The 27,793-nt window shown below is 34.6% G+C and overlaps 1 protein-coding gene across 3 annotated transcripts in view; it reads right to left on the bottom strand.

Annotated features, from left to right (window-relative positions):
* The window catches only part of SPOCK3 (SPARC (osteonectin), cwcv and kazal like domains proteoglycan 3), a 479,180-nt gene that overhangs the window by 147,279 nt on the left and 304,108 nt on the right, over positions 1-27,793 (bottom strand). For all 3 annotated transcript variants that reach the window (XM_053216740.1, XM_027068602.2, XM_053216739.1), the window contains exons 5-6: positions 24,447-24,570; positions 3,816-3,930 (exon numbers count right to left, since the gene is read on the bottom strand). In XM_053216740.1, the coding sequence (XP_053072715.1) occupies positions 3,816-3,930; positions 24,447-24,570 (239 nt within the window). The remainder of the gene's footprint in view (positions 1-3,815; positions 3,931-24,446; positions 24,571-27,793) is intronic.

The following is a 27,793-nucleotide window of genomic DNA, read 5'->3' as shown; positions in this document are numbered from 1 at the left end:
AATAATAATTCTGTGTTTGTGACCAAATGATAAACTTTCAAAAAATGGGGGGCCAGGGGGGAGAAAGTAATACACTACAGGGACTTAGAAGCATTTGGTCTTTGTAATTTTGATTTTATGGGTTAGGAAAACAGAAAAAAAATGTACAGTTAAGTTACTGATTGAAGAAAGACAGATATGCTTATTTACCTATACAAATTCAGAATCTGGAATTTCAAAACTGCAAACTGTTGTTTTTTTTAAATTTTTTTAACATTTATTCATTTTTGAGAGACAGAGAGTAAGTGGGGGAGGGGCAGAAAAAGAGGGAGACACAGAATCTGAAGCAGGTTCCAGGTTCAGGCCTGTCAGCTCAGAGCCTGACACGGGCTTGAACCCACAAACTGTGAGATCATGGTCTGAGCTGAAGTCGGATGCTTAACTGGCTGAGTCATTCAGGCACCCCTGTAAACTGTTTCTTTTTTTTTTTTTAATTTTGGTTTCTTGAATATATACACTTGGACCAATTTATGCACATCCATTATTGAATACATTCGGAGAATAGAGGAGAAATTAACTTTTTTCTTATATAAAGGAAATGTATGTTTTTAAGTTTATTTATTTTAAGAGAGAGAGAGGGAGAGAGAAAATATGCAGGCAGGAGAAGGGCAAAGAGAGGGAAAGAGAGAGAGAGAGAATCCCAAACAGGCTCTGTACTGCCAGTGCAGAGTCTGATGCAGGGCTCAAACCCACAAACCGTGATATCATGACCTTAGCCAAAATCAAGAGACAGATATTTAACTGACTGAGCCACCCAGGGGTCCCTAAAGGAAATATATTTTGTTTGTTTTAATATAATACAAGTCGATTTGAAGAATTTATTCGGCTCTTAACATAGAAAACATAATCTGTTGTCAATTTGACCTCAAACGTAGGAAGTCAGAAAGATTTAAAAACTAGTTTATCGTTGGTAGTTTCTTCCTTGCTTTTTCTAAAACAGAGATGCTATTAAATAGAGTTTCCTGCACTTCCTAAGTCAGTCAACCAAAGGCATGCTTCTAATGTAAATGACAGCTGAAAGATTAGAAATGATACTGAACTGAGTTTTACATTTCCCATGTCTCTTGGCCTTTGGCACTGTGTAGGAATGACATTCACAATTTTCTGTACTGCTTTTCCACAGCAGTTAGCAAAATCCTGTACTTGCTTTGCCTTGACAATCCATCAGAACAGGATTATTTTAAATTCTTCTTGCCTCTCTTTCCACACACACTTGAACACAAATGATCTTTATTCCCCGAGATACTGCTTTAAGTAAAGGCTCCTTCTTGACATCCTAATATAGACGTTGTACAGAGAATCTGAGCAACATGAAACGTAATCATTGTTTATTCACAAAGGATCATTTTCTTAAATATTTTACCTTCCATATTCAATGCATATTAAGTTCTTTTTTTGCAGATTGTGGGAGAATATGATAAATTGATCAACCTCAAACCTATCTTCTCATTCAAAAGTAAGTTCACATGCAGGGAATCTTACTGAAGGGAAACCTTGCTGACGGGTGTGGTGTATTAGAGGTATGCACTAATTTTGATTACTCCTTTTCAAGTGTTCTTAATAGCCTCCAATGAAAAGAATGAGACATGGATATTGAATACCAAGGTAGGATTTACTTTGTACCTGAAGCGAGTTTCAGAGGAAAACATATTCAGTTAAGTCAACAGGGAGTGGGTATGAGGAAGACAGAGATATGGAAGTAGTTCAGTTGAAAGAAAACTATAATTAGCTCTTAATTACATGGGGGTCGATTAACTTACTCAAGGTCATGTTAAACATCCTTATTTGGACTATGCTAGAAGGAGTGGATTAGGATTATGGGGGTGGGGAATCCAGAAGGAACCATGCTCTGATGCTGGCCATAGGCTGGTGTAAGGCAACAGAGGTGAGGCTTCAAGAACAGGGCTCCTGGGAGGCAGCTTTACACTCCTTCTTCCACCAGTTGTTGTCTTCATGCACATTGCCTAATGTCAGAGCACTAGCTTACCATTAATTTGCAAACCAATTTACTTTTGAGTAATAAAATGACCTAGTTGTGTTATTAAAAGTGATATGATAACATAGGTTTTCATTTTTTAAATGTTTATTTTTGAGACAGAGAGAGACAGAGGGGGAGAGAGAGAGAGAGAGAGAGCGAGCACGGGAGGGGCAGAGAGAGAGGGAGGCACAGAATCCAAAGCAGACTTCAGGCTCTGAGCTGTCAGCACGATCTGTGAGATCATAATCTGAGCCAAAGATAGACACTTAACTGACTGAGCCACCCAGGCGCCCCAGTTTTCATTTTTAAATTGTCTTAAATATTACCTAATGAGTAATGACCAATATAAATAGTATAATTAAAGTTCAAAAGTTTTATAATCACTATACTGTACACCTGAAAATAATATTACACTGTATATCAACTAACTGGAATTTAAACAAAACATCTTATCTATAATAAAATCGTTATCATGGTATACCACGTTTAAGAAAATACATAATTTAGGGGTGCCTGGGTTGCTCAGTCAGTTGAGTGTCTGACTTCAGCTCAGGTCTTGATCTAATGGTTTGTGAGTTTGAGCCCCACGTCGGGCTCTGTGCTGACAGTGCAGAGTCTGATCAGTTCCTCTGTGCTCCCCTCAACTGCCCCTTCCCCTCCTCTTTCTCTCTCAAAAACAAAAACAAAAAATTAAAAAAATAAAATACATAATTTGTATCAAATGGACTTCATTTTAACTAATATATTTCCTGTCCATGTATCCATTATTGATTTTTTCAGAAAAAAGTACAAAAATCAATGGTCTTCATTAAGAAGCCACAATAATAATTATTAAATTATAAGATTCATATGCTTATAAAATATGTGATAAATATTGATGATAATGCTCTTTAAAATAATCTTTCACTTAAAGGAATATGTATTCCCTACATATCCTTCCTCATCTAAAGTTATGAAGAACTGAAACAAGGAGCTATAGAGATATTTTTGAAGGCATAAACAGTACCTCAAACATGTAAGTAATATTGTGTGAATTACAACAAATAATCTGCAAAAGGTCAAATAATTATATAATAACACATACGGAGTTAAATGTATTTCATTTTATTATTATACATCAAACCAATAAAAATAAAGATTTAAGGACTCTAGACCTAATCAAAAGAAAGTTTAATTAATTAAACTATTCTGTAGGAAAATTTTCTCACAAACACACACAGTATATATATATATATATATATATATATATATATATATATATACACACACACACATACATACATATATGTATATATATACATATATATATTTATGGTAGACCTCTTTATATATGTATATATATATATTTCATGCACACTATGCTTTATATATATATATATATTTTTTTTTATGGTAGACCTCTTTATTTTAAAAGTTTCTTACTAATTGCCCAGTTTCACATGTGATCAAACTCTTTTCTCACTCACTGCTTTACCACTGACTTGCTCCAAAAGAAAAAAAGGAATGTCAAATACATTTTAGACACAGTAATTTATAAAAGACATTTCTTTAGATTTTTTATATATGGTGAACATGTAGAAAAGAAGCATCCAACTCTTACTATCAAGATAAATAGAAATCCCCGTAGAAAAATGTCGCTTGCTAAAATAATTGAGACTAAAGAAAAAAAATACTTCATTTACAATGTAATAAATGAAGTAATAAATGAAGTAAACTTCATTTTAATGCCAACATTTATTGCAAAACATTTTAATACAGAAAACAAATGTAAAACTATAAATAAATGTTTATCACTTACCTCTCTTAACGTTTCTGCTTGTACTTGTGGACTTATCTGAAGGACATGGGCAACGTCCTTCACATTTGACTGAGATCTGTTTTCCTAAGACACATGCCTGATATTCTAGTTTGCACTGCATACAAAGAGAAAAGAAAATAGTTATTTAGATACATTTAGTTAAATCAATACAAAGTCACATGCTATTTGATTCTATTACACATGCTATGGAAAAAGGCAAATGAATAGCATGGAATGAAGAACATTACACCTGATTTCAAATCTATAAGTTCTAATTTCTAACCGTGGTATCTGGAGCTAATTTCTTAAATGTTATGAACTTCGATTTTTTTCATATGAGTAATTGGGATAATAACATGGAATCTACTGAGTTTGAAAAATCAAATAGGTAGTTTTCCTAGAACAACAGTTACCATGAACTGAGATCTCAGTAAATGTAACACAAGCTGAATGAAATTAAACTCAAACAATCAAAATTATTATGGCACATGAAGTTCTGAGGGTTTTTTGGGTTTGTTTTGTTTCGTTTTTACTTTAGTTTAGTTTAGTTTTGTTTTATTTTTCTTTGTAAACATTACTCTTTGTAAAATTTTAAGCCTAAGTACCTTAAGTCATTCTTAATATTTCATAACTGCATAATTTGACATGATTTAAAAAATTGTAAGCCTACTCCATCTTTCAAGAGGCAATAATTACTTTCCTACTTTAAAAGAAATAGATCTTGCTAATTCTGAAGTAATGTGATTTCTTTAGTGGCTACGTCCATAATTTACTCAGTGCAAATTATTTTAAAATTAAATAGGGCAGACTTTCTGGCTCCAATCAACAAATGCACCAGTGACTAATTTAATTCAGCTTCAGCTGATACGAAGAAGAACTGAATACACCCAATGACTAATCAGATTACTCATATCTGTACAACATTTTTTTTTGTCAAATAACTCTCTACTGGACAGGCGAAATTCAAAACTAGACTTTCAACAAATGAGTAAAAATTATTACACTTGGAATTTATTTGTAGTGGCTTAGTGGGCCTTTTTTAGAGGAATTAACTCCTTCAAAGAAATTATTTTTTATTGGTCAATGTTTCAGTAATTTAAGGAAATGATTTTGACTTACAAAATCTCAATGGATTTTAAATATAATTAAAATGCCCAACAGCTAATCAAAAGTAGAAAAAAGTAAAAATTATGAGCACTTTAATGAAAGCCAGATAAATTATATAAAACTTTGAGACTTCAAATTAATATATATATAATATATACATATAATATATATATATTTTACTGTAACTTCTTTTAACATAATATTTCAGAATTCGGAATCTGGTCATATGAAAATTCTGACTTATGGCACAATTTAAGAAAAATTCAAGAACAATTGTAAATGTGAGCAGACAAAGCCAAAAGTCAATATTAATTATAGCTAATATTGAATTTTAAAATATGAAAATGTTAGCTCCCTTCAAAGATGTGTTACACCATACCCCTTTACATTCTAAATGTGGTTTATTTTAAAAGTGCTTTTTTTATTTGAAGAAAATGAAAGCCAGAAAAATAAGTGAATGAACAACAGAAATACATGAGTTGTTAGTTTAAAAAGGTTTTACCTCTTAGATAACTTTCTTTGACATAACACAAACTTCAAAGCTGTCTAAAATTTGCATATGATGAAATTATAGTTTTGAAAAGGAATTACTTTATAAATAAAACAATTTCTTCTTCAAAATGATTTTACCAAACTTTTTTTTTTCTGTATGCATTTCTGCAAAGACCAACAGAATCAGAAAGACAGCAAATCCACCCATGTTTATAGTTATAAGAATCTAGCTTCCTGGGGCGCCTGGGTGGCTCAGTAGGTTAAGCAGCCGACTTGGGCGCGGGTCATGATTACGCGGTCTGCGAGTTCGAGCCCCGCGTTGGGCTCTGTGCTGACAGCTCAGAGCCTGGAGCCTGTTTCAGATTCTCCCTCTCTCTGACCCTCCCCCGTTCGTGCTCTGTCTCTTTCTGTCTCAAAAATAAATAAACATTAAAAAAAAAAATAAAAAAAAAAAAAGAATCTAGCTTCCTGTAATTGGAAAGCCATTTAGTTTTATTTCCTTATGGATTGATTTTGAAATAAAAATATCTTCATAAAGAATTTTATTCAAAGAATATTAGGACATTAAAAGCACTATTTTAAAATATTTTTTTAGCTACATCTACTGATTGGATTTCTAATTAATGACATTCAATTTACTTAATTATCACAAACCTGAAATATTTATAAAGGTATAAGTGAACTGAAATATCACATAAAGGGCATGCTCATTAGTTTATAATTACCAAAAAATGGAAATTCTGTAGAGAAAGACATGATTAATGCATTCCTGATTATCTAAGACCCTGAGCATTAAGAATTCTTAAGTTAGGAGTTACTGTGAAAAGCAAGCCTGCAAAATGATTTTTCCATGGTCAACGTTGCCATTTGTCAGGGAAAGTAAGTTAAAATCATTTGCTGAATTATATATCAAAGGAGAAAATTTGATTTTACTATAGGAGAGATCTAGTCTGCTCATAGAAAAGACCCCAACCATCAGGGTAATAAACACTGAGACAGGTTATTATTACAGTTTTTAAGATAATGCAATCACTGTGAGCTTGTTGTATGGCTTAAATCGGAGGTTTTCAGTTGGAGTGGTTTTGCCCCAGGGGACAGCTTGAAATGGTTTTTGGGAAAACCGCTAAAATTATGCGGGAGGGATTACCGTTGGCATTTACTAGTCAGAGGCCAGAAAGACTGCTAAAGATCTTGCAGGGCACAGATAAGCCCCCCCAAAATAAAGCATTATATGACCTCAAATGTCAATAATGCCCCGATTTAAGCACTAGTCAATCAAAAGACAATGAATAAGTAACTAAACTTAAGATTCCTTCCATATTTCATTAGTATTTTCTTTTTGGTCATTCATTAAAGTAATGCATGTAAGATAAAAAGCAATGGTATAAACTACAGGGTTCAAGTACTAAAATTATCCAGGAATTTAAATTTAAAGCTAAATTTAAATTTAAATTTAAACTTAAAATTAAATTTAAAATACACATCAGCTAACACAACAAAATACATAGTTTATAAATGACGACTTTAATTGAGGTATCGCTATGTGTCAAACACTGTATTAAGCAATTTCGAAGCATTATATTCTGAGGAATGAGGTAGGATAGATATATCTTTTAAAATAAGCTTTTCAAGTGAAGTTTGGAGAACTTTATGCAACTGATCAAAAATGCATGGCTAAAATAGGATTTGAGCCTACTTTATAGTGCTTCTCATGTACAACAAGTATATAATTAGCAGTAGGTACAAACAGCAACAATGTTCTATTTCTTATTGTGGTGATAAAAATTTTGATACAAGTGAAAAAATAAATTGGAAATTTGGAATATCATGAATCACTTTTTTTTAGTATTTGCTTTAATCTACCTTGGACTGGCTAATATATTACATTCCACACCTTTAATACATTAGGCAACGAATATCATGTTTAAGAGCTCTCATGAATAGAATTCCTCATAGGCAGCTATAGCTAACCAGGTTCTCTGATTCCCACTCTGGTGTTTCACATGCAAAGACAACCAGAGAAAGAAAAAAAGACTTGATTTAGACTTGAATCCATTCATTCATTGGGATTTACCAATTACCCACACACATTATTACTGTAGCATAAATGACAAGCAGGGAGCTAAGCATAGCAAAAATCTGTGGCAACCCTATGCACTGAAGTGGACACTACACCATTGTTTTCTGTTTGTCACTATACTTTTCCTTCAGAAATAACACCTCACTTATTGTGAGTAAACTTCTTTTCTCACCAGAAACCTTATTTGGGGAAACTGATTTTTACATACAAATGTTATAGCATACCTCCCTCAGCACAAGGTGAGAGTCCTATGACATGAGGTGGTTAAAGTCTTCCCATATGCTTATTCAGATCTGTCCGTTTACAGGGATAACACTAGAGATGTGAGCACAGATGCTATTTAAGCAAAATCCAAATGAGAAAAGGACCAACAGGATCCTAAGAATGTTAAAGTCTTAACTTGAGCAATCTTTAAGGCTGAATGATATGCAAGCCAATTTCCCTTTAATCCTTACACCTCATACTGTTTCTATCAGACGTCTAGAAGTTGGGTATTATAAAGACTAGTTGCATTTAAGCTGAGATGAGATGACATGGGGATAGCAAAGGAGCTTTAACCCAGGTTAATAAATTTACAATCCCTGTCATGTAATCATGGGCCAGTTAAGATATTGCACAGTTGGCAACTAGACTATCTGACTAAGAGCTGCCGAGAAAAAATAAAACAATAGTACATTTAATCCTTATTTTACTGAACATATCCTCTTATATGTAGTATACTCTTTGAACTAATATATCTCTAATTATTATTATGATATTTTTCTTCCAAAATTAAACAAAAATTCCCCAAGGAAATTTATCATTTGGCACAAACCTTACAATACGTTGTAGTGCAACATGAGAACATGCCAAGGAGAAAACCACTTGACACATAAACTATGGACTCAGAACTGAGGAAATAGTGTTTTGGGGATGGTTTCTCCTTGAAGAGTATCAGAGTGTGTTCACAGGTGTACAGGGGGTTGTCTTAAAATCAACCTAATTCAATGTAGCCCTAGAAGGTCAGGATTGTTTACTCCCTCACTTCGGTTGAGATTGTGAATATATACATATAAAAAAATCTGTTTTTCGTATCACTAAATTATTTAATTGAGTTATAAGATCATATATTATCAAGCGTCTCTTATTTTGAGATCTGTGTGCACAATGTAGCATTCAGCTATGCATTTTCATCATTGTAAGGCCATCGTTGTAAACAGATATCCCAGAATTCAAAATCTGGTAATAATTTTAAAAATTTAAGTATCAACAATATAGTGTGTTTATTTTATAATTATTTCCTTCTCACAGGTTTTATTAAATTCTGTCATCAAACTAAGATTCTTATTTAAATTATTCCAGACAAATGTTGCTTTCAATATCAGCAGTAGTTTCATTGAAAATAAAACCTATTAAAAACCATGTTGTTTGATGACTGATATATACATAAAAGAATGAAATCATTTGTAACTTACTATTGATTTCTATTTTCATTATTTATGTTAGTATTTCATATGCACTTTGGCAGACACCAACTCAGGCTCTTCCAGAAGGGTACGGAGTGGTTAAAAATAATTAAGAAATGGATGAAAATAGAAGACCATGATGCTATGTACTCCCCCAAATTAGGAGGATATAAGAGAAGAAATTACATTAACAGATATAAATGGGAGTATTTTTTTTAAAAAAGAATGTCAATAAGTAACAAGGGATGCATTTTAAAAGAACGCAGGAGGAGATGAAGGATTCAGAGCCGAAAAATAAATTTAGCTAACAAGAGAAAATATTCTAAAGACCTGAAAATTTTGATGACTTTAATAGCTACACAAACATAAAAATACTAAATTGCAGTAGTTTGGGCATACATTTCAATGTCTATGGGGCTTATGCACTTAAATTTTTATTTTAACCATTTCAATGACATGAAACTTGAGGATATTTTTTTGTTTATTATGCTTAAGAAATACCAAGAACCTATTTTAAATTATGTACTATTCTTATAACTAAGATATAGGCTTAATGGTCTATAGCATCTAAACAGTTTTATGCACTGGTAGCAGTGATATACTTTGGCATGTGCTAAAAGGGAAAGATAGGGAAGAGCTGGTGCAATGAGTTTGGATACAAAGATACAAACACACAAAGCTTAGTTTTTCCACCATGTAATAATTCCTCTTGAGTAAACCTGAGGGAGTAACCTGAGAAGACACTACCTCCAGAGGGCCCTCTGTTGACTCACTACAGTAATATAGGTGCATTTAAGACCACTACAGCTCATCATACGCTTTTGGAGAGGAAGAATCCTGGCAAAGCCGACTATGGAAAAGACTATGTACCTGCTAACTGGGGTGGCCAAAACGTTATGAGGGATCAGTTTGTGTAGGAAAGGTGCATATAAAAAGGAAAACCGACAAGGATAATGTGAGACAGAGATGGTAGAATGGTGGTAGCAAACTAGTTAACCTTTCAGAAGTTAATAATTTATTAAGTATTATAAATAAACAAGTATTCTTCTAGGATACACACAATACAAATACATCTATAACCAATTCCAAATGTGTCTATATATTTTTAACTGATACAAAAACTCAACATGCATTCATACTGATATCTCCAATTCCAATCCAATATCTCAAGATTCTGTCCAGCCTCCCCTTTTCCATGTTTTTTTTTTTTTAATTTTTTTAACGTTTATTTATTTTTGGGACAGAGAGAGACAAAGCATGAACGGGGGAGGGGCAGAGAGAGAGGGAGACACAGAATCGGAAACAGGCTCCAGGCTCTGAGCCATCAGCCCAGAGCCTGACGCGGGGCTCGAACTCCGGGACCGCGAGATCGTGACCTGGCTGAAGTCGGACGCTTAACCGACTGCGCCACCCAGGCGCCCCGCCCTTTTCCATGTTTGTAAGTACTCTCTCCAACAATAAAAAACATGGATTTACTTATACGATCCCTCTGTTATCTTAATTGCCCAACAGAACCCATCTAACAACCTTGCTGGCCATCTCTTCAGCATAGAAATCCAGGAATATTCCCCATTAACTATGCCATGTTCTTAGGCACAAGTAGCCACACCGCCATACTGTATTACAAGGCTCAACCATTCTCCATTCACCACTATGCAGGGGATTCACTGACTTACTCTGAGCCAAGGTGGGGAGGAAAGGAACCTAATTCTTTTCTCTCTCTCCTTATAGCTCCATTAATTATTAGGAGAGGAGAGCTGAAACCTCACAATGTGCGAGTGACATTTGACAATGTCTCCCTGTAGAAATTGCGTTATATACCTTGAAACCATTTTTATTATATACCTACAAGATTAGATTTATTCTATTAGATTTTCTAGGTGAATTAACATGTTAATCATTTTGTAGTAATCCTTTTCATCTGTTACGACTTTTATCGGGACATCTAGTTTTTCCGACATTGTAGAGCTATGTTATTATTTTGTAGTATTGGAGAACACGTCCCTATAGATCTTTTGTGTTTCCCTACATCTTAGGAGCAGAGGCACTGATAGCCTTTTGTTTTGTATTATCTATTCAATTTTATTGTATAGTAATATCTATGCAAGACGGTGATAATTCTGCCTCCTATCTGGAAGAAAGGGCAGATTTGTTTGCTTCCCAGTAAAATAAAAATAATGTCTCACCACAAGGCAAAGTTTGAGCAGGCTTCTTTACAGCCCATTTTGAAATATCCAGATTTCCTTAGCTGTGACACAAACCCAGTGTGTGTTACTCTGCATTGTGCCTGTGGGACACATGGGAGAAGGAGAATTGACACAAATATAAACCTTATGCTCCTTGTGTCATAAGTAATAAGTTACTTTGTCTCTGACCCAGGAGTCTTAGGTCTTCTGCTAGCATGTATAAAGCCTGGCATCTATTTGCAAGTAGGGTAAACATCTCAGACCTTTCATAGTTTTTTTGGTAATGAGGATGGGATGCTCACAGAGATATAGTTTTCTGGAAATGAAAGGATACTAAGCTCCATGGACCAGATTAGAACTTATGAGAAGATTGTTCAAGACCCAGTAATGAACGCTCAGAATGCTCTCACCTGAGTCATGAGCCAAAAGTAGAAAAAGGATCATCCAGTGTTCTATCTGTTATTGAAAATTTTGAGCCTGAACAGCAAGAGCTAAGGTTGGCTAAATCTATTTAAATAGTGCTCTGGTTATTGTTTACTAGCCACCAGCCAGGAGGAGGAATGTGGTGCTATCTTGAAAGTAGGATCAAGGGTTCTCTATTTCCAAATGAGACAGAAGGCTGTGTGCAGTCATCCAAATGTACTGAGGAACGCTGGACTAGGGAAGAGACTCAAACGTGTATGGCCAAGTTGGATGCAAGCACCATCCATCATGCCTGATTCTGTTGGGGAAGGTGACCCTGGATTCAACTGTGGCATCTGGGCACATTTACAATATGGAAGGTGAGTCAACGTGACTTTTCTTGTGAGGATTTTTAGGACCAACTCAGTACACGTTGCGGTTGCTTCTACATCTGAACGTATAGCAGGTATTAACGTGCTATACGTTTATACTTTGCTGTCTGATAAGTATCAGCGGAAAGTCTCCCTTATCAAGATATAGCCAAGAGCCAAGAGTTTTCTAGGGGGAAAACCTCCTTGCCACTGTTGCCACTTTCCTATACAGATGATGCCCTACTTGTTGGAAAGTCAGAAGCTTCAGTCTCAATGACTCTGACTGTAATATTATTACACTTCCACCAGCAGGGATGGCTGAATAAACTCCTGAAAAAATTTACAAGTCTGCTTGCTAAGTGAAGTTTCTTAGGACTATTTGGGTGGATTCACAATGCTCAGTCTCACCAATAGTGAAGGAAAACTGTTATTCCTTTCGTCATCAGTGCCATAAAGCAGTCCCAGTACCTAACTGGACTTTTTGAGTCTTGAAACGTGTATGTTCCTCTCCTGGACATTTTGCTTGTTCCTTTATATCAGCTAAACCAACAGGTGTATTTGGAAGCTGTCCAGCATGCTGTATCATACTCCCTATCTTTAGGGCTCCACAACCCTAAAGGACTCTTTCAGCTACAAGTCTCTGTTGAAATTTTTTTCAGGCGATGCTATTGCTATTCCAGTACTATCTACCGACTCTGGCCACGTCCTTTTGTCCTTTGAAACAAACATGCATCACGTGTTTGAGTTTTTGGATTATGTGTAGTCTGACAGCTGTGAAACTTTTATCACAAAATTACTAAACAGGGTGACAGGTAAGGTATCTAATGCCCTTTACTATCCACAAGTTTCAGATATTGTAAGCATTCACATGGTCTCTTCAAAAATCTCCTCAAAGAGGTTTCTGACTGCCTCCTTCACTTTAGTAAAGCAGTTTGGTCACTGAATTTTGCTGTCTCCCAGAAAGGGAATTTAAGCCTCTCGGGTGGGTCCTTAGTAACTAACAAGATGAAAAGACATTCTAGGTACCTATTTTCAATATTCAGCCTTTTTCTTTCCTTCTCCTAATGGCAAAGTCAGGCTGGCTTGGTTGCTGTATCCTGCAGGTGACAGCCTGTTCAAAGGGAATCGTGGGAATTCAGGCTTATTTCTGATTCAGCCACTTGGATTATCTTGTTGGATTAACATGGTCCTGGAGCACACTGCTCACTTAAGTCCCCTGACAGTAGTCCATTAAGCTAAAAGTTGCAAACAAAAATGCTTCTCTCTAACTTGTATTCCCTTTGTCCCTCCTCAGGTGGACTCTTGTAGATGAAATGTTCATGTGTAGTGTTTAGGAGCTGATAGGAAGAAAGGGGAAATTTTAATTTTTATATTGGGGCACGCTAATTTTGTCTTTATAGAGTGAGAGCAACAACCTCAGTGCCTAGGGAGGGGACCCTTAGACTCTGGGAGAAATGGGAGAGGGTGAGACTTTAATGGTCTTTTGTCTTTCAGAGCCACCCTTATTTCTTTCCTGCTCAAGGAAAGTGCCCTCGTAGGGCTTTCCCAAAGTGTCGCAAGTGCCTTAAATTTAACTGCTGGATTTTCCTTTCCCTCAATATGTTTTTCTCTATTCTGCTTAATCTAACTGAGAAGTCTATCAGAAAGAGAAAGGGATGGCACCAGATCCTGAACCTCTCATGCAAGGCACCTGCCAATACCACCAGGAGTCTTTCCCATCTCCATTCTCCACCATTCAGTGAGATGGCTGAATGCCATTCAGTTGGTTGCTTCAAAAATTGGACAGATTGAAGAGACTGCTTTCAAGCATCACTCCAAAAATAAGGAGTAGAATCAATTATGCTAATTCAAATGGAAAATCAAAGATCTTCTAGTGGGCTGGAAGGTCACCTTTGATGCACTGTCAATCTGTGTCCACAGAAAAATGTAGTTGTGACTTGCAGGTCACACCCGTTTTAACATTATTTTGTTTCTACAACACTATGTGTACTATTGGAACTATTATCTTGTATGGAAAACAGGCATTCATTTGCCTCCATATAGAAAACGTGGTGATTTGCACCTCAGCAGTGGTCTAAGAGAACTTCACCTGCTTTAGGAAGCACCACCAGTGGATCATGTGGCTCTCAGAAAACTGAGATCTCTCCTAAATGAATCACACTTGGCTATTCAGTTCCAGGTGGCATACCAGACTCCTTGTTTTATGAGCACCTTGACAGGAATTTCTCTCTACAACATGAGGTACCCAATTAGAAAAGTTGATACAAATTTGTCACTCATCTTAGGTGAAGTGATCAATGATACCACATTGTTCCTAGCAGGCATTTGTTCAGGTGATTGGGTCATGACCCCGGAGTGGGAAAAGGAGACACTGTTGAGGTCAATATTGGGAAATTTTCCCCTTTTTTAAGAATGTTTATTCATTTTGAGAGACACAGAGACAGAGTGTGAAGAGAAAGAAGAAGACACAGAATCTGAGGCAAGCTCCAGGCTCTGAGATGACAGTAGGGAGCCCGACGTGGGGCTTGAACCCATGTACCATGAGATTATGACCTGAGCTGAAGTTGAATGCTTAACTGACTGAGCCACCCAGGCACTCTGAGTTGAGGTCACCATTGTATGCAGGTTGCTCTCATTCTTCTGCTTGGAGCTTCCTTGCAATTAGCCTTAATTAAATGCTGCGTGAGACAAACTAGTTGGAAAGGTTGATGGAGTGATGTACTTACAGAAAAATTCTCTGGAAGTCAAAAGATGTGGAAATGAAAGATGGGATATTGTTTGGAGGTAGGGCACCATGGGTTACTCGTGTTTCTGTGCATCTTGCAATCAGAGGCATTGGGTGTTTGTGCCGTACAATCTTTTCAAAGATTTTTGTGTAGCAAATTTGGACGATATTTTCTCCTGAAGTACTTATTTTGAATTTTCTTTAATTTTCTTTCAATATTTAAATTGTATATTTCCACTATTTTCTGAATCTCATTAATCCTGTTGAGATAATTTATGTTGGTCCAATGACATAATATTTAATTTTTTGTTTCACTAGATTTTATTTTGAGACTCTGTTATTTTACTACAATGTGTCTATGTTTAAATTTCTTATTTATTTTAGTTGGTACACATTATACTTCCTGTATTGTGGATTCATGCCTTTCAACATTTTGGGAAATTTTTCCATTTCTCTTATTATTTTTTTCACCTTATTATTCTTGGCTTCTCCTTCCATATTTCAGAATATTTGTTTATACCTTTTCATTCTACTTTATATTCTTTATTTACCTTTTTGGATCATTTTTATGAAGCATTTTCTGAAATATGTGTGCTGTTTTTCTGAAAGGCACAGTTTGCTTTTGTTTAATTGGCTTCCTTCAGGTGCAACAGTGTATTCAGTCCATTGCCAGTTCACATAACAAGACTAATTTCCTTGGTAGACAGAATTTAGGGTGGAGGGAAATTAAAGAGCATTACAACACATAGTGATTATACAGAGATGGTGAGAAAATACATATCTTGCTTATACAGTCACTGAAATGGGTAAGACAGTCACATACCAGTGGATCAAAATCTTTTAGATTTAGATTTTATTAATGATCAGTATTTCACAGGCAAATGTGTGGAACATAGTTTTGCCAATTTTTCAACTTTCTAAGGAGTTACAAATAAATAAATTTTAAAAATTAAAAAAAAAACACACCCTATAATACAACTTGAGTTTTGTGAAAGGCTAACACATGGTCACTAACACAAAAGTAAAAAGGTTAAAATCTCAAAAATACATCAATATATAAATTTAGAAATTGGTCATAACTTTGTCCTAAACTCATTGAATGGTAGCTACCAATATATATAACTCAAGAGTCTTGAACGAGCCAAGAAAGTAAGCCTATGTCTCTGTTAAGGTTAAAGAAAGAGAGTTCTATATAACATAATCCATAATGCAACCTCTTGGAGAAGATGGGGCAGGTATTTAGAGTATGGATACACACGAGAGCTTTAACCCTCAAAAATACAGTGTGCTCACTTAGTTTCAAAAAGCCACCTTCCAAAGCTGATTATGGTACCTAAGGTGTTTTAAATTAGAAAGTAAAGATGCAGTTAAGTTTCTTCATATAATACAAGTTGAAGAAAAATGATTTAGTCAGTGAAACAATTTAGAAGTAAGGCCAAAATATCCATTGTCACAGCAATAACATATTGTTCATTATTTATAATTGAACAGATGGAAGAATTGTCCAAATATTTAACAATGGAAGCAATTAGTCTGATGTAACAATCCTTTTATAGACATGGCAATAGTTTTCAAGTTTAAACTTAATTTTCTTAATTTTCCTTTTTCAAAAAGGAAAACAAAAATCATTCATCACTCTAAATTATTTCCCTTAATTTTATGTGTGCATTTAAATACACTAAAACTTATTAGCATATTATAAAACACTAAATAATCAACAATTAGAATATAGAATATAGGATATTATGAGAAGAAATAAATCAAGAATTGAAGAGCAAAGTAGTTAGAATTTATTTTTGCTCAATATTTTCCTAGAAAATATTTAAGCAGTATGAAAATTCAGTGATTATTTTTACTTGTTCAAGTTCAACTGATTAAAAAATTATACTTCGCCTTTACTTGGTAATGATATTTAACCCAAACATGCAATATTTACAGAAAAGATATATATTAATTAGTTTCTCCTAAATAATTTTTGGCTGACAAGAAAACATACATTGGAAGTTCACCCTCAATTGTTGTCCAGGGCAATAACTGATATCTATACCATGCTAAACACTTAACACTAATAAATGACTCCAAACTTTCTCATTTCTGTCAACGGAGTTTTATGCTTACCACTACCTCACTTTTTTTGTTCCTAAAATCTGTTCAAATAAATTAATGTCATAATTATATAAGTTAATTAAATATGATTTAATATATTTAAATATCAGTGCAGAAATGAGGGTTGGCTTTCTAGGAAACCCAGGTTGAGTGTCTCAGATTCAATGAAGGTGAATAGTTTTTAGAAAGTTCATATCGAAATAAATAGGTATGAAATAATTCCAAAGGCTGGGAATTGAGTCTCATAAAAATTAAATAATATTCTATCTATTAATCTGTCTTTTAGATTCTTGCTCCATTTTTTTGTTTATTTATTAATTTTGAGAGAGAGAGAGAGAGACAGCATGAGTGGGGGAGAGGCAGAGAGAGTGGAGAGAGAGAGAATCCCAAACAGGCTCCGTGCTGTCAGAGCAGAGCCCAATGTGGGCCTGGAACCCAGGAAGCCGTGAGATCATGACCTGAGACAAAACCAGAGTTGGATGCTTAACTGACTGAGCCACCCAGGTGCCCAAAGATTCTTGTTCTATTTTTTGTAATTTTTTTAAATGTTTATTTGTTTTTTGAGAGAAAGAAAGTGCATGAGCAGGGGAGGAGCAGAGAACAGGAGTCACAGATCTGAAGCAGGCTCCAGGCTCTGAGCTGTCAGCACAGAGCCTGACACTGGGCTCAAACTCCCGAACTGTGAGATCATGACCTGAGCCGAAGTCAGACGCTTAACCTAATGAGCCACCCAGGTGCCCAAATTCTTGCTCTTTTTTAAGTAAAAATTTAAGAATTCACTTTTTTCCCAACAACTGAATATAAGAGTTTGCATTTTGTTCCTCAATATATGCTGAGGGGGTAGGAAAAAGGACTATTGGAAACCGAATCAATGGACAAGGGACAAGAAAGGTTTTCTGACATTTAGAGCTCCCCACAAATATAGACATTTATCTCACAGAACACATCTTATCAGGCACCTGTGCATTGTGTAGAAGCCTGTACTATATGTCCTATTGAGTTCCTTTCAAACCTGAAATTTTATGATAAAGTTTAGTCATACTATTTCCTTCAATGTTCAGTGATTTCATAAGAGCTTATCCCAGTCAATGATTCTGTTAATATGACGCAGTTGTAATCGTGATCGAGCTGACATACCTAAGCCAAAAGTAAAACCTAGCTTATGTTGAAAAGCAGTTCAAATAGAAACAGTGCACATGTATTTCTGAATTTTGATCTTCCAGCATAAAATTAGCTCAGACAAAGTATTCAGAGGAAGGTACACAGGACAATTACATTCTAAATACTAACAGATATAACACATCCAAATGGTGAAGTGTCAAGAAATATTTATCTTTCAAAATGTACATAAAGCTACTAGAATTAGTAACTGTTACAAAGATGAAGTAATAGAATACTTCAAATATGGAAAAAATAAGGAAAAAGAAGACGTAATAGTAGAATGTTGAAACAAAATGGGATTTTCTCAAATTGCAGTAAAAAAGCAAATGGTTCCCCCACTAATGCTATTGTTGTTCTAATTTATTAAAAAATAAGAATTCAAAAACAATAATTTGAAAGGATGCAAGCAATGGTTCTCAACTATGCCTACACTTAAAAATCCCCTGAGGAGCTTTTCAGATTCAGATTCACAGGATCCCATCCCAAACCAATTTAAATAGCATGTCTGTAGCAAGAGTTGGGAGCTCCAGTATATAATGGTTAAGTATTCTACTTGTCTTACCTCAAAACACACACGTACACACACACCCAATGTCTTATAAATATCTAAGGAATTCACCATTACTAAGTTCCATTGCAAAGCACTGTATGACTAAATATGAAAAAAAAAAAAAAGAGTTCAAAATCATTCAGTGTGTTGTCCCCAGGGCGTGCTAAGTTCTAAAACATTATTTATTGACTTCTACTTAGCAAATGTAGTATCCAATGCATACAAATCAGTTACAAATATATCCATGGTCTGATATAGATGCTTTATGGGAAAACAATTCCTAGTTCTTACTGAAATGATACAATCAAAATAGACTTTGCCTGAAAAAAAGAAACAAAGACTTTATCTTTTGTGTCAATTCAGGAATGGTTACCTCTCAAATAACCTTGAACAGACTTATATTTTGATTTTTCTGGCATTGCTGAATTTAAAAGAATTCAGAAAACATTTGTTCTTTTAAAATGAAAGTTTAACTAAGCATATATAAAAAGTGTCAATTACTCATCTTAACAGAAAAAAATCAGGTATTACAAAAATGCTTCTTATAAAAATCACAAAAGTCCCAATATATTTCAAGCAAATCAATTTTTTTCATAATTGTTCATCTGTTCCTTTGTATTTTTGTGTATACATTTTCAAAATACTCTGCTGAGGATTTCTAGACAAGCTGACAAGTTCAGAACTTGAATTCTAATAAAATAATTATTCCAAATTGGTCACACTGTGTAATGAGATACACTTTCTAAAATTATATCCTAGTTTGACTGAAGTTTTCCTTTGGACACCTTGTGATAACCTCTTTCCCACCCCATCCCCCAACTTGCACCTATTATACTTTGTAATGCCCTCACCTCCAATTAAGTTGTACAGTGGAAACATGATTTATAATTTCCTGTCCATAAATTGAGCTGAAGTTAATGAGGAAGCATTGTGGGTCCAAAATAGAATCTGAAGGAATATTATTTGTAGTCGTAACACAAACAGCCATATGCAAGGGAACCAAAATATAGAAAGATCATAAGAAGACCAGCAAAGCAGCACTGGGCTTTCATCCTCAGGGTCCCACATCCTGAGCTGATAGTACCTGGCTTCTTGTCAGTATTATTTTTTTTTAAATTTAAATCCAATCTAGTTAACATACAGTGTAGTAATGGTTTCAGGAGTAGAATTTAGCAATTCATCACTTACATATAACACCCATTGCTGGTCCCAACAAATGCCCTCCTTAATGCCCATCATCCATTTAGCCCATCCCCCCATCCAACACCCCTCCAGCAACCCTCAGTTTTTTTCTGCATTTAAGAGTGTCTTATAGTTTGCCTCCCTCTCTGTATTTATCTTGTTTTTCCTTCCCTTCCACTATGTTCATGTTTTGTTTTTTAAGTTTCATATATGAGTGAAATCATATGACATTTATCTTTGTCTGACTTACTTCACTTAGCATAATACCCTCTAGTTCATCCACATGTTGCAAATTGCAAAATTTCATTCTTTTTGATCAGTAAGTAATATTCCATTACACACACACACACACACACACACATCTTCTTTATCCATTCATCCATTGATGGACATTTGGGCTCTTTCCATAATTTGGCTATTGTGAATAGTGCTGCTATAAACATTGGGGTGCATGTGCCCCTTCAAATCAGTGCCTTTGTATCCTTTGGATAACTACCTTCTTATGCAATTGCTGGGTCAAAGGGGAGCTGTATTTTTAATTTTTTGAGGAACCTCCATACTGTTCTCCAGAGTGGCTGCACCAGTGTGCATTCCCATCAGCAGTGCAAAACTTTATGAAAGAAATTGAAGAAGACAAAAAAAAAATGGAAAAACATTCAATGTTCATGGATTAGAAGAACAAATATTATTAAAATGTCAATACTACCCAAAGCAATTTACATATCCAATGCAATCCTTATCAAAATAACACCAGTATTATTCACAAAGCAATAGCAAGCAATTCCAAAATTTATACAGAACTAGAAAAGACCCTGAATAGCCAAAGCAATGTTGAAGAGAAACCAAAGCTGGAGGCATCACAATTATGGACTTTAAGCTGTATTCCAAAGCTGTAATCATCAAAACAGTGTAGTACTGGCAGAAAAACAGATATATAGATTAATGGAACAGAACAGAAAACCCAGAAGTGGACAAAATGCATGACTAACTAATCTTTGACAAAGCAGGAAAGAATATATAATGGAAAAAAGACAGTTTCTTCAGCAAATGGTGTTGGGAAATCTGTACATGCAGAAGAATGAACCTGGACCACAATCTTACACTCTACACAAAAATAAATTCAAAATGGATGAAAGATCTAAACGTAAGACAGAAAGCCATCAAAATCCTAGAGGAGAAAACAGGTAACAATCTCTTTGACCTCAGCCACGTGTTCTTACTAGACATGTTTCCAGTGGCAAGGGAAGCAAAAGCAAAAATGAACTATTGGGACCTCATCAAGATAAAAAACAAAAAACAAAAAAAAAAAAACAACTTCTGCACAGTTAAGGAAATAATCAACAAAACTAATAGCCGACTGATGGAATGGAAGAAGATATTTGCAAATGACATATCAGATAAAAGGTTCAAAATCTGCAAGGAATTTATCAAACTCAACACCCCAAAAACCAGTGAAGAAATGGGCAAAAGACATGAACAGTCACTTTTCCGAAGAAGACATCCAGATGGTTAACAGACACATGAAAAAATCACTCATCAGCAGGGAAGCACAAAGCAAAACCACAATGAGATACCACCTCACACCTGGAAGAATGACTAAAATTAACAACTCAGGGGCTCCTGGGTGGCTCAGTTGGTTAAGCATCTATCTTCAGCTCAGTTCATGATCGTGTGGTCCATGAGTTCTAGAGCTATGTTGGGCTGTGTGCTGATGGCTCAGAGCCTGGAGCCTGCTTCAGATTTTGTATCTCCCTCTCTCTCTCTGCTCTTCCCCACTCATTCTATGCCTCTGCTTCTCTCAAAAATAAATAAACAGTAAAATAAAAAACTCAGGTAACAATAGAATTTTGGTGAGGATGCAGAGAAATGACCAGTGTTTAACATATCAGAAATACTTAGCTGATGGATTAGAAACCTCAAGCAAGGAGCTTCATGGTCCATACTAAACCTAGAATTTGGAGAACATAATTAATGTGAGTTCCAATGCCTATGAACTACCCCAAAGCTGTTTAAGGCTCCCCTGTCAGAATTTGCTTAGTGTATTGACAAAATTGAGTGATCCAAGAGCCAAAATAAATATCCTTTGACCCCTGCACCAATCTTCTGTTTTCATCTCCTGATAAGTAGATGCTGAGAAATAATAAAATTAATTTTTGAAGAAGGCATTAGCCTCTGTGGTCTTTGTTCTGGATCCAGTACCTAAACAGCTCTGGGCTTTGTCTTACAGAAAAGTAAAATTAAAAGATGAAGGCCTTATTTTGAATTTCAAATCCAATAAACTTCCAAAAATTATTATTAAGGATTATTTAATGTTAGGTCTTACTGGGATAAGATCTTCATTTAGTTTGCATTGTTTTATACAGCCAAGCCTCATTGCTGTAAGATTAGTAGTGGTGGTCCATAGGCAAAAAATCACCAAGTTAAATTAGAATCAACAGAAATGAGGATGGTGATTGGGGTTTATTAAAAGCTCATATTCATTTGAACCACATTCTTTTCACTTCATCTTGTATCAACAAGGCATGTATTTAGAATGATATATATGCAAATAAATATCAAAATAATAATGCAATAGTTTAGAATTCAATGGATCACTCAGAGTGGTTACAATTCAATGGATTACAATGGTTTCATTAACAATATTCATAAAGTCACTGAAAATGATTTGTAAGTTGAGGCTTCACAGGGTGCTCAGTACAAAGAACAATGGAGAAACCTCATGGCATTGGAAGCATATGTGACTTAACCTACTTATGATAGGTATATTTAATCCTGAGTGGGGATATAATTGTGTTTATCCAAAATCATCAAGCAAGTCCTCCCTTACAGTCTCGAAAGGAAGACATCATTCATGATTGTAACTTTGTGTTTTGTAAAACTAAATTATAGAACTTATCATCTACTAGGAGCATCCCTAAGACAGTCCCAAACAACTAGGTGGTGGATTAATGTTAGCACGCTCTAGGGACACCCTGGACACAAACATACTAGTTCTTCCAGCACATATATTTCTAATGTTGACAGAGACGTAAGTTTATCCTAGCTAGATGACAGTAGAAACTCCAATCTCTTCCTTGATTCAACTTGTTCAACCATCAATGTTCATCAAGTACAATTAAGATTAAACTTTGCCATGTAGCTCTACTCACCAATCTGAATATTATAATCTTCAGCCTTCATTGTCATTGAATAAATCAGTATAATCATTTACATTGTCAAGTAGGATTACATAATATGAGATAGATTCATTCTCCCTTGTGCTGAAAGCATGAATTTTCTTAATTTGCAAAGCTGAGATTCTGGACCACGCTAAATTCACCAAGATCAAGGTCATATTGAGATAACCAGTACCATTCTCTGTTCTCTCCTAGCATTATATACCTATAAAACTTCAGCAAATAAGCACATGGCACCTTCACCAAGATACACAGTAGTAAGCACCAAATAAGTACTATGTATGTATTTACTGACTGAATGATTACGCGTCTTAACACTGCAGTGCTATTATTAAGGTTAGCGATTATAAATGCAAGTTTAAGTTGTGAAGACATATATATTATGATAAGGGATGGTTCATAAAGAGGTATCTACAAAACAAAATGTTCAGGTAGCCAACATTTTTGGAGCTCCCTTAACAATAAGCAAACTCAGATATGAATTGAGGTAAAGTTATTTTATACTTTTCATGTATCCTATTTAATGTGAATATTCATATAGTTTCTTAATGAGATATTAATGTGTTTAATTATAGGGCAAGGTTCCATGGGGGACACAATACAACATGCGACATTATCTTTTTAAAAATATTTTTTTAAAAATCTAAATTCATAAATTTACCTGGCCCCAAAGTTTCATGTAAGAGCTTGTGAGCCTACATTCTCTTCTGTCACATAATCAAAGAAAACTTATCAGTATCTTATTAGGTAAAGTTCTTAAAAGCTCCTATATATTTAAATAATACAGGACACCAAATCAAGAGGCAGAATAATGTAGAAGAGAGAACAGAGACACTGAATCAGAGATGGAAACACATCTTGGTTTCAATGTCAATAAATAAGTGAAATTTGCCATATCTTTCTGATCTTTAGTTTTCTCATTTGTTAAAAGGGATTTGGGGAGGTTAAAAGTAATACTATAGGAAATAACGAGATAAAAGAACTAATGATAATGACAGATTGTAGCTGCTATTGTTGTTATACTCATAATAATTTTTAACATTATCATATGACATGCTTCCATTTCTGACCTCTTTCAAAGTAGCAACAAAGGAAATGTTGCTTTTCTTTTTCTTTTCTTTTTTCTTTTCTTTCCTTCTTTTTTCTTTCCTTTCCTTTCTTTCCCTTCCCTTCTCCTCCCTTCCTTTCCTTTCCTTCCCTTTACTTTCTTTTATTTTTTTTCTTTTTCTTTCTTTTTTTTAGAGCGAGTGCCAACAGGGGAGAGGGGGGTAGACGGAGAATCTTGAGCCCCACACCTAGTGAGGTGCCAGATGCAGGGTCAATCCCACCACCCTGGGATCAAGACCTGAGCCAAAACCAAAGTGGGACACTCAACCGACTGAACCACACAGGTGTCCCAGGATATGTTGCTTTTTTTATTTGAGTGTTCAGAATGTTCACAATTTTAGTATTTCAAACTTTAAAAATTCTGATATAAGAGAAACAAATAACATATGAAATCAGATTGCAAACCAATGAGATTATTTGCACTTTTTTTAAAAGATAAATAAATCATTTGGATGACCACATGGGAGAACTAATAATTTTATTCACTTAATGATAAATACACATTATGCATTTCATAATAAATGATTATAATTGTCTTTACCTGGGAAGAGTAGGTATGACCATCTGAACCACACACTGGGTTGGTATAGACCACTGGGCACTGCTTGCAGGTGGACGATATGGGACCCCTCCATTGTTTGTGTCCCACTCCTGCATCCTTCGCACTGTTAAAACAACAGCAACAATAACCACACTTAGTACGTTTTTTAAGTACATAAATTTATATTAGCATCATGCCTTTTCTGCACTGTCATTCCAACTCCTGAAGATATAATTGGTAAACTTAATATGGTACTCTTCATCATAATCTTCTATGCCATATATTAAGATTTTCCCATAATAAATAAGAATGTATTCCTTTAAAATATTGTGCTAGTCACATGTAGACAATAGTTATGTTTCAGCATATAGAATTTGTGTGTGTAGCTTATAGTTGTGATGTGTTTTTCATAATCCCAGAAACAGAAGAGAAAATTGTTTGGCGGTAAAGAACTATTGTATTAAGAACAGTAACAAAAAAAGAATACCTAATTCACCAGGTATACCCAAAGTGCCTGAAAATAAGAGCCGCTTACTTTGAGAGAAAAAAGCAATAAATAACTTTTCCAGCAATGACTAAAATTTAGAATGCCAAATTAGTAGGTTTAGTGATAGCCACTCCTCTTTTTATTGTGTAGAAATACCTCAAAATAGATCCATTAGGCTTTTATCTAGAATAACTTGGGAAAACCCATTCTCTTCTGCTACCTACACATAGAATTATTTGTTTTTTTCTTTTTGATTAAACTACTTATTGCTCTGCCTATTTGTGTGAACAATTTACATAAAGAGGGTAAAATGCTTAAAAATAAGAAGCAAAGCAACAGGGAATTTATGCAAAAATATTTAATACTTAGAAATCTTTTAGTCAATCAGTAGTCACTCTTATTCATTAAAATTGTTTATAGAGAGAATAATTCCATGTGTCTATCATGATGAGAAAAGATGTTTTACTAGAAACATTTTGCTTCCAATTGCTTTCTTGTTTTCACAAATTAAATCAAACTTACACAAACGTAATCCCAAAATACTATTCAGAAATATGGTACTAGTTTCCATTATAGGGAAAGAAGTTCAAACTATGTGTTTCAAATTTGGTAAAATGTGGATGGACATTGAGAAAAGGTTTTTATCCTCTCTTCCCCCCACCCAACAACCTTGCTTCTCTCAAAATTTTTCATGAAGCTATCATAGCTCCAAACACTTCTCTTTATTTTAATTTTGTCACTTTTTTCCAAAAGACTGCCATAAAATTCGGCTTGGCCACAGAGTTCATCTCATAAGAGATAAAATGGGAAAATTAACCATGCTACTATTACTGATTAAATAGCTGGCATGAAATTCTAATGGGAATTAAAACAATAATTGAAAAACTTGGAAAATTGCTCTATACCACTTTGACTTATAAATTACATAAATGGATCGGGGGGGGGGATATTCTATTTTCATTGTTCTTTCACATTGTGTAATCAAAATAAAGTACAAAATAATGCATGCAGATACTTTAGGAGACATTATTACCAAGCTCAGGTTCCTAATTAATAAAAATTATTTTATTAGGGGCGCCTGGGTGGTTCAGTTCCTTAGGCATCCGACTTTGGCTTAGGTCATGATCTTGTGATTCGTAAGTTTGAGCCCTGCATCAGGCTCTGTGCTGACAGCTCAGAGCCTGGAGCGTGCTTCGGATTCTGTATCTCTCTCTCTGCCACTCTACTCTCCATGCTGTGTCCCTCTCTCTCTCTCAAAAATAAATAAACATTAAAAAAAGTTAAAAAAAAAGTATTTTATTGGAAGAAGCTGTATGATTTGGGATATATGTACATATGTGTGTATACATATACTATACATAAGTTATATCTTTTCAATTCACCTCATTTTCCATTCATACCATAGAGGACTTAAAAAAACCCTAATAAACTATAGAAACTAAAAGATTGTTATACTAATGACTTGGTTTTATTAATATACATTTTATGATTCATTAGGAGATCTTTCACATTTAATTCAAAGAATAAATATATAGAGAAGTAAAATCTTTTTAAAAATTAAAGATTTATTAGAAATTCTTGTAATGACTTCTTAATCAGTGAAATTGCAATTGACTTGTAAAATAGGTTTGGAGGTTAAAACACACACACACACACACACACACACACACACACACACACACTTTGGTTATCTTTATTTCCTTCAAAGCCAGCATTGCTGAACACTAAACACTTTCAAATTCCTAATGTGCATCCATAAAAAATGATATATTTTATTTAGACTTCATCCTGGTTAGAATTTGCTCAAGTATCATCAACAATATAAATATTATATATTGTATTGCATACACTTGCACCATGATTTTGAATAAGAGTTGATGCCAAACTCTACCATTTCCTAAGCCAGTAGAGTATTTAGTTATGCTTACTTTTAAATAAATGCATTAGATGGGATAAGCTAACCAGAATTCATGTTTAATATATTCATCCCATAACACATAGAGAAGGAGCAAGGAATCATGAAAATTTTACTATACTCACTAAATCCAAAAGAAATCCCTTAGCATTTTGTCATCATAAGACCGTCTTTATAAAATAAATTTTGTATTTAACAAAACAGTCTAGAAAACATGAGCCTAAATTTGAAATTCTAAATATTATAGTTTTCATGTGTTCTTAAATCATCTCAAACTGTTTGATGTGACTCACACATGAAGAATATTAATTGTTTATTTAATTTTCTGTAGAAAGACAAATTACATTTTAAAGGGCAGTATAGAATAGGGGTTTTCCAGGCATGGATTCACATTGTAATTAAGGTACAAATACAAATGAATTTCTAGGAATCTTATTTGAAAAAAAATATTTCTACAAATTCAAAAATCAATTAACAATGTACTAATGAGAATCGCCAGATGTACAAAAATAAGACATGTACATTTTAAAAGGTTTTTTAATGATTTTTTTATGCTTAAGTAATTTCTACACCCAAAATGGGGGCTCAAACTCACTACCCCGAGATTAAGAATCATACACTCTACTGACCCAGCCAGTCATTCTGGGTCAGTACATTCTGGGATGTAAATTCTTTATTTCAAAAATCTAAACATCTAGAATTGAAATAATAAGGGATTTACACATGAAAATAAGTGATATAACAGAGGAAACACTCAGGGACAAATAAACTGCATTGTTAATAAAGGCTTTAGGAGTTGAGCAATGCTGATTATTTCTAAAGGTGGGAGTTGGGCAAGGCTTTGCTGACATCTCACGATAGGACATATACATGGTGCCCTTTCGTGCTAAGCAGTGCTCACTCTGTCAGCTAGCTGTGTCTCCACTCACTGTTCACCAGGAAAGA

The sequence above is a fragment of the Acinonyx jubatus genome, chromosome B1, assembly GCF_027475565.1.
Source record: "Acinonyx jubatus isolate Ajub_Pintada_27869175 chromosome B1, VMU_Ajub_asm_v1.0, whole genome shotgun sequence".
NCBI lineage: Eukaryota > Metazoa > Chordata > Mammalia > Carnivora > Felidae > Acinonyx > Acinonyx jubatus.
This window is presented reverse-complemented; position numbering and strand designations above follow the sequence as displayed.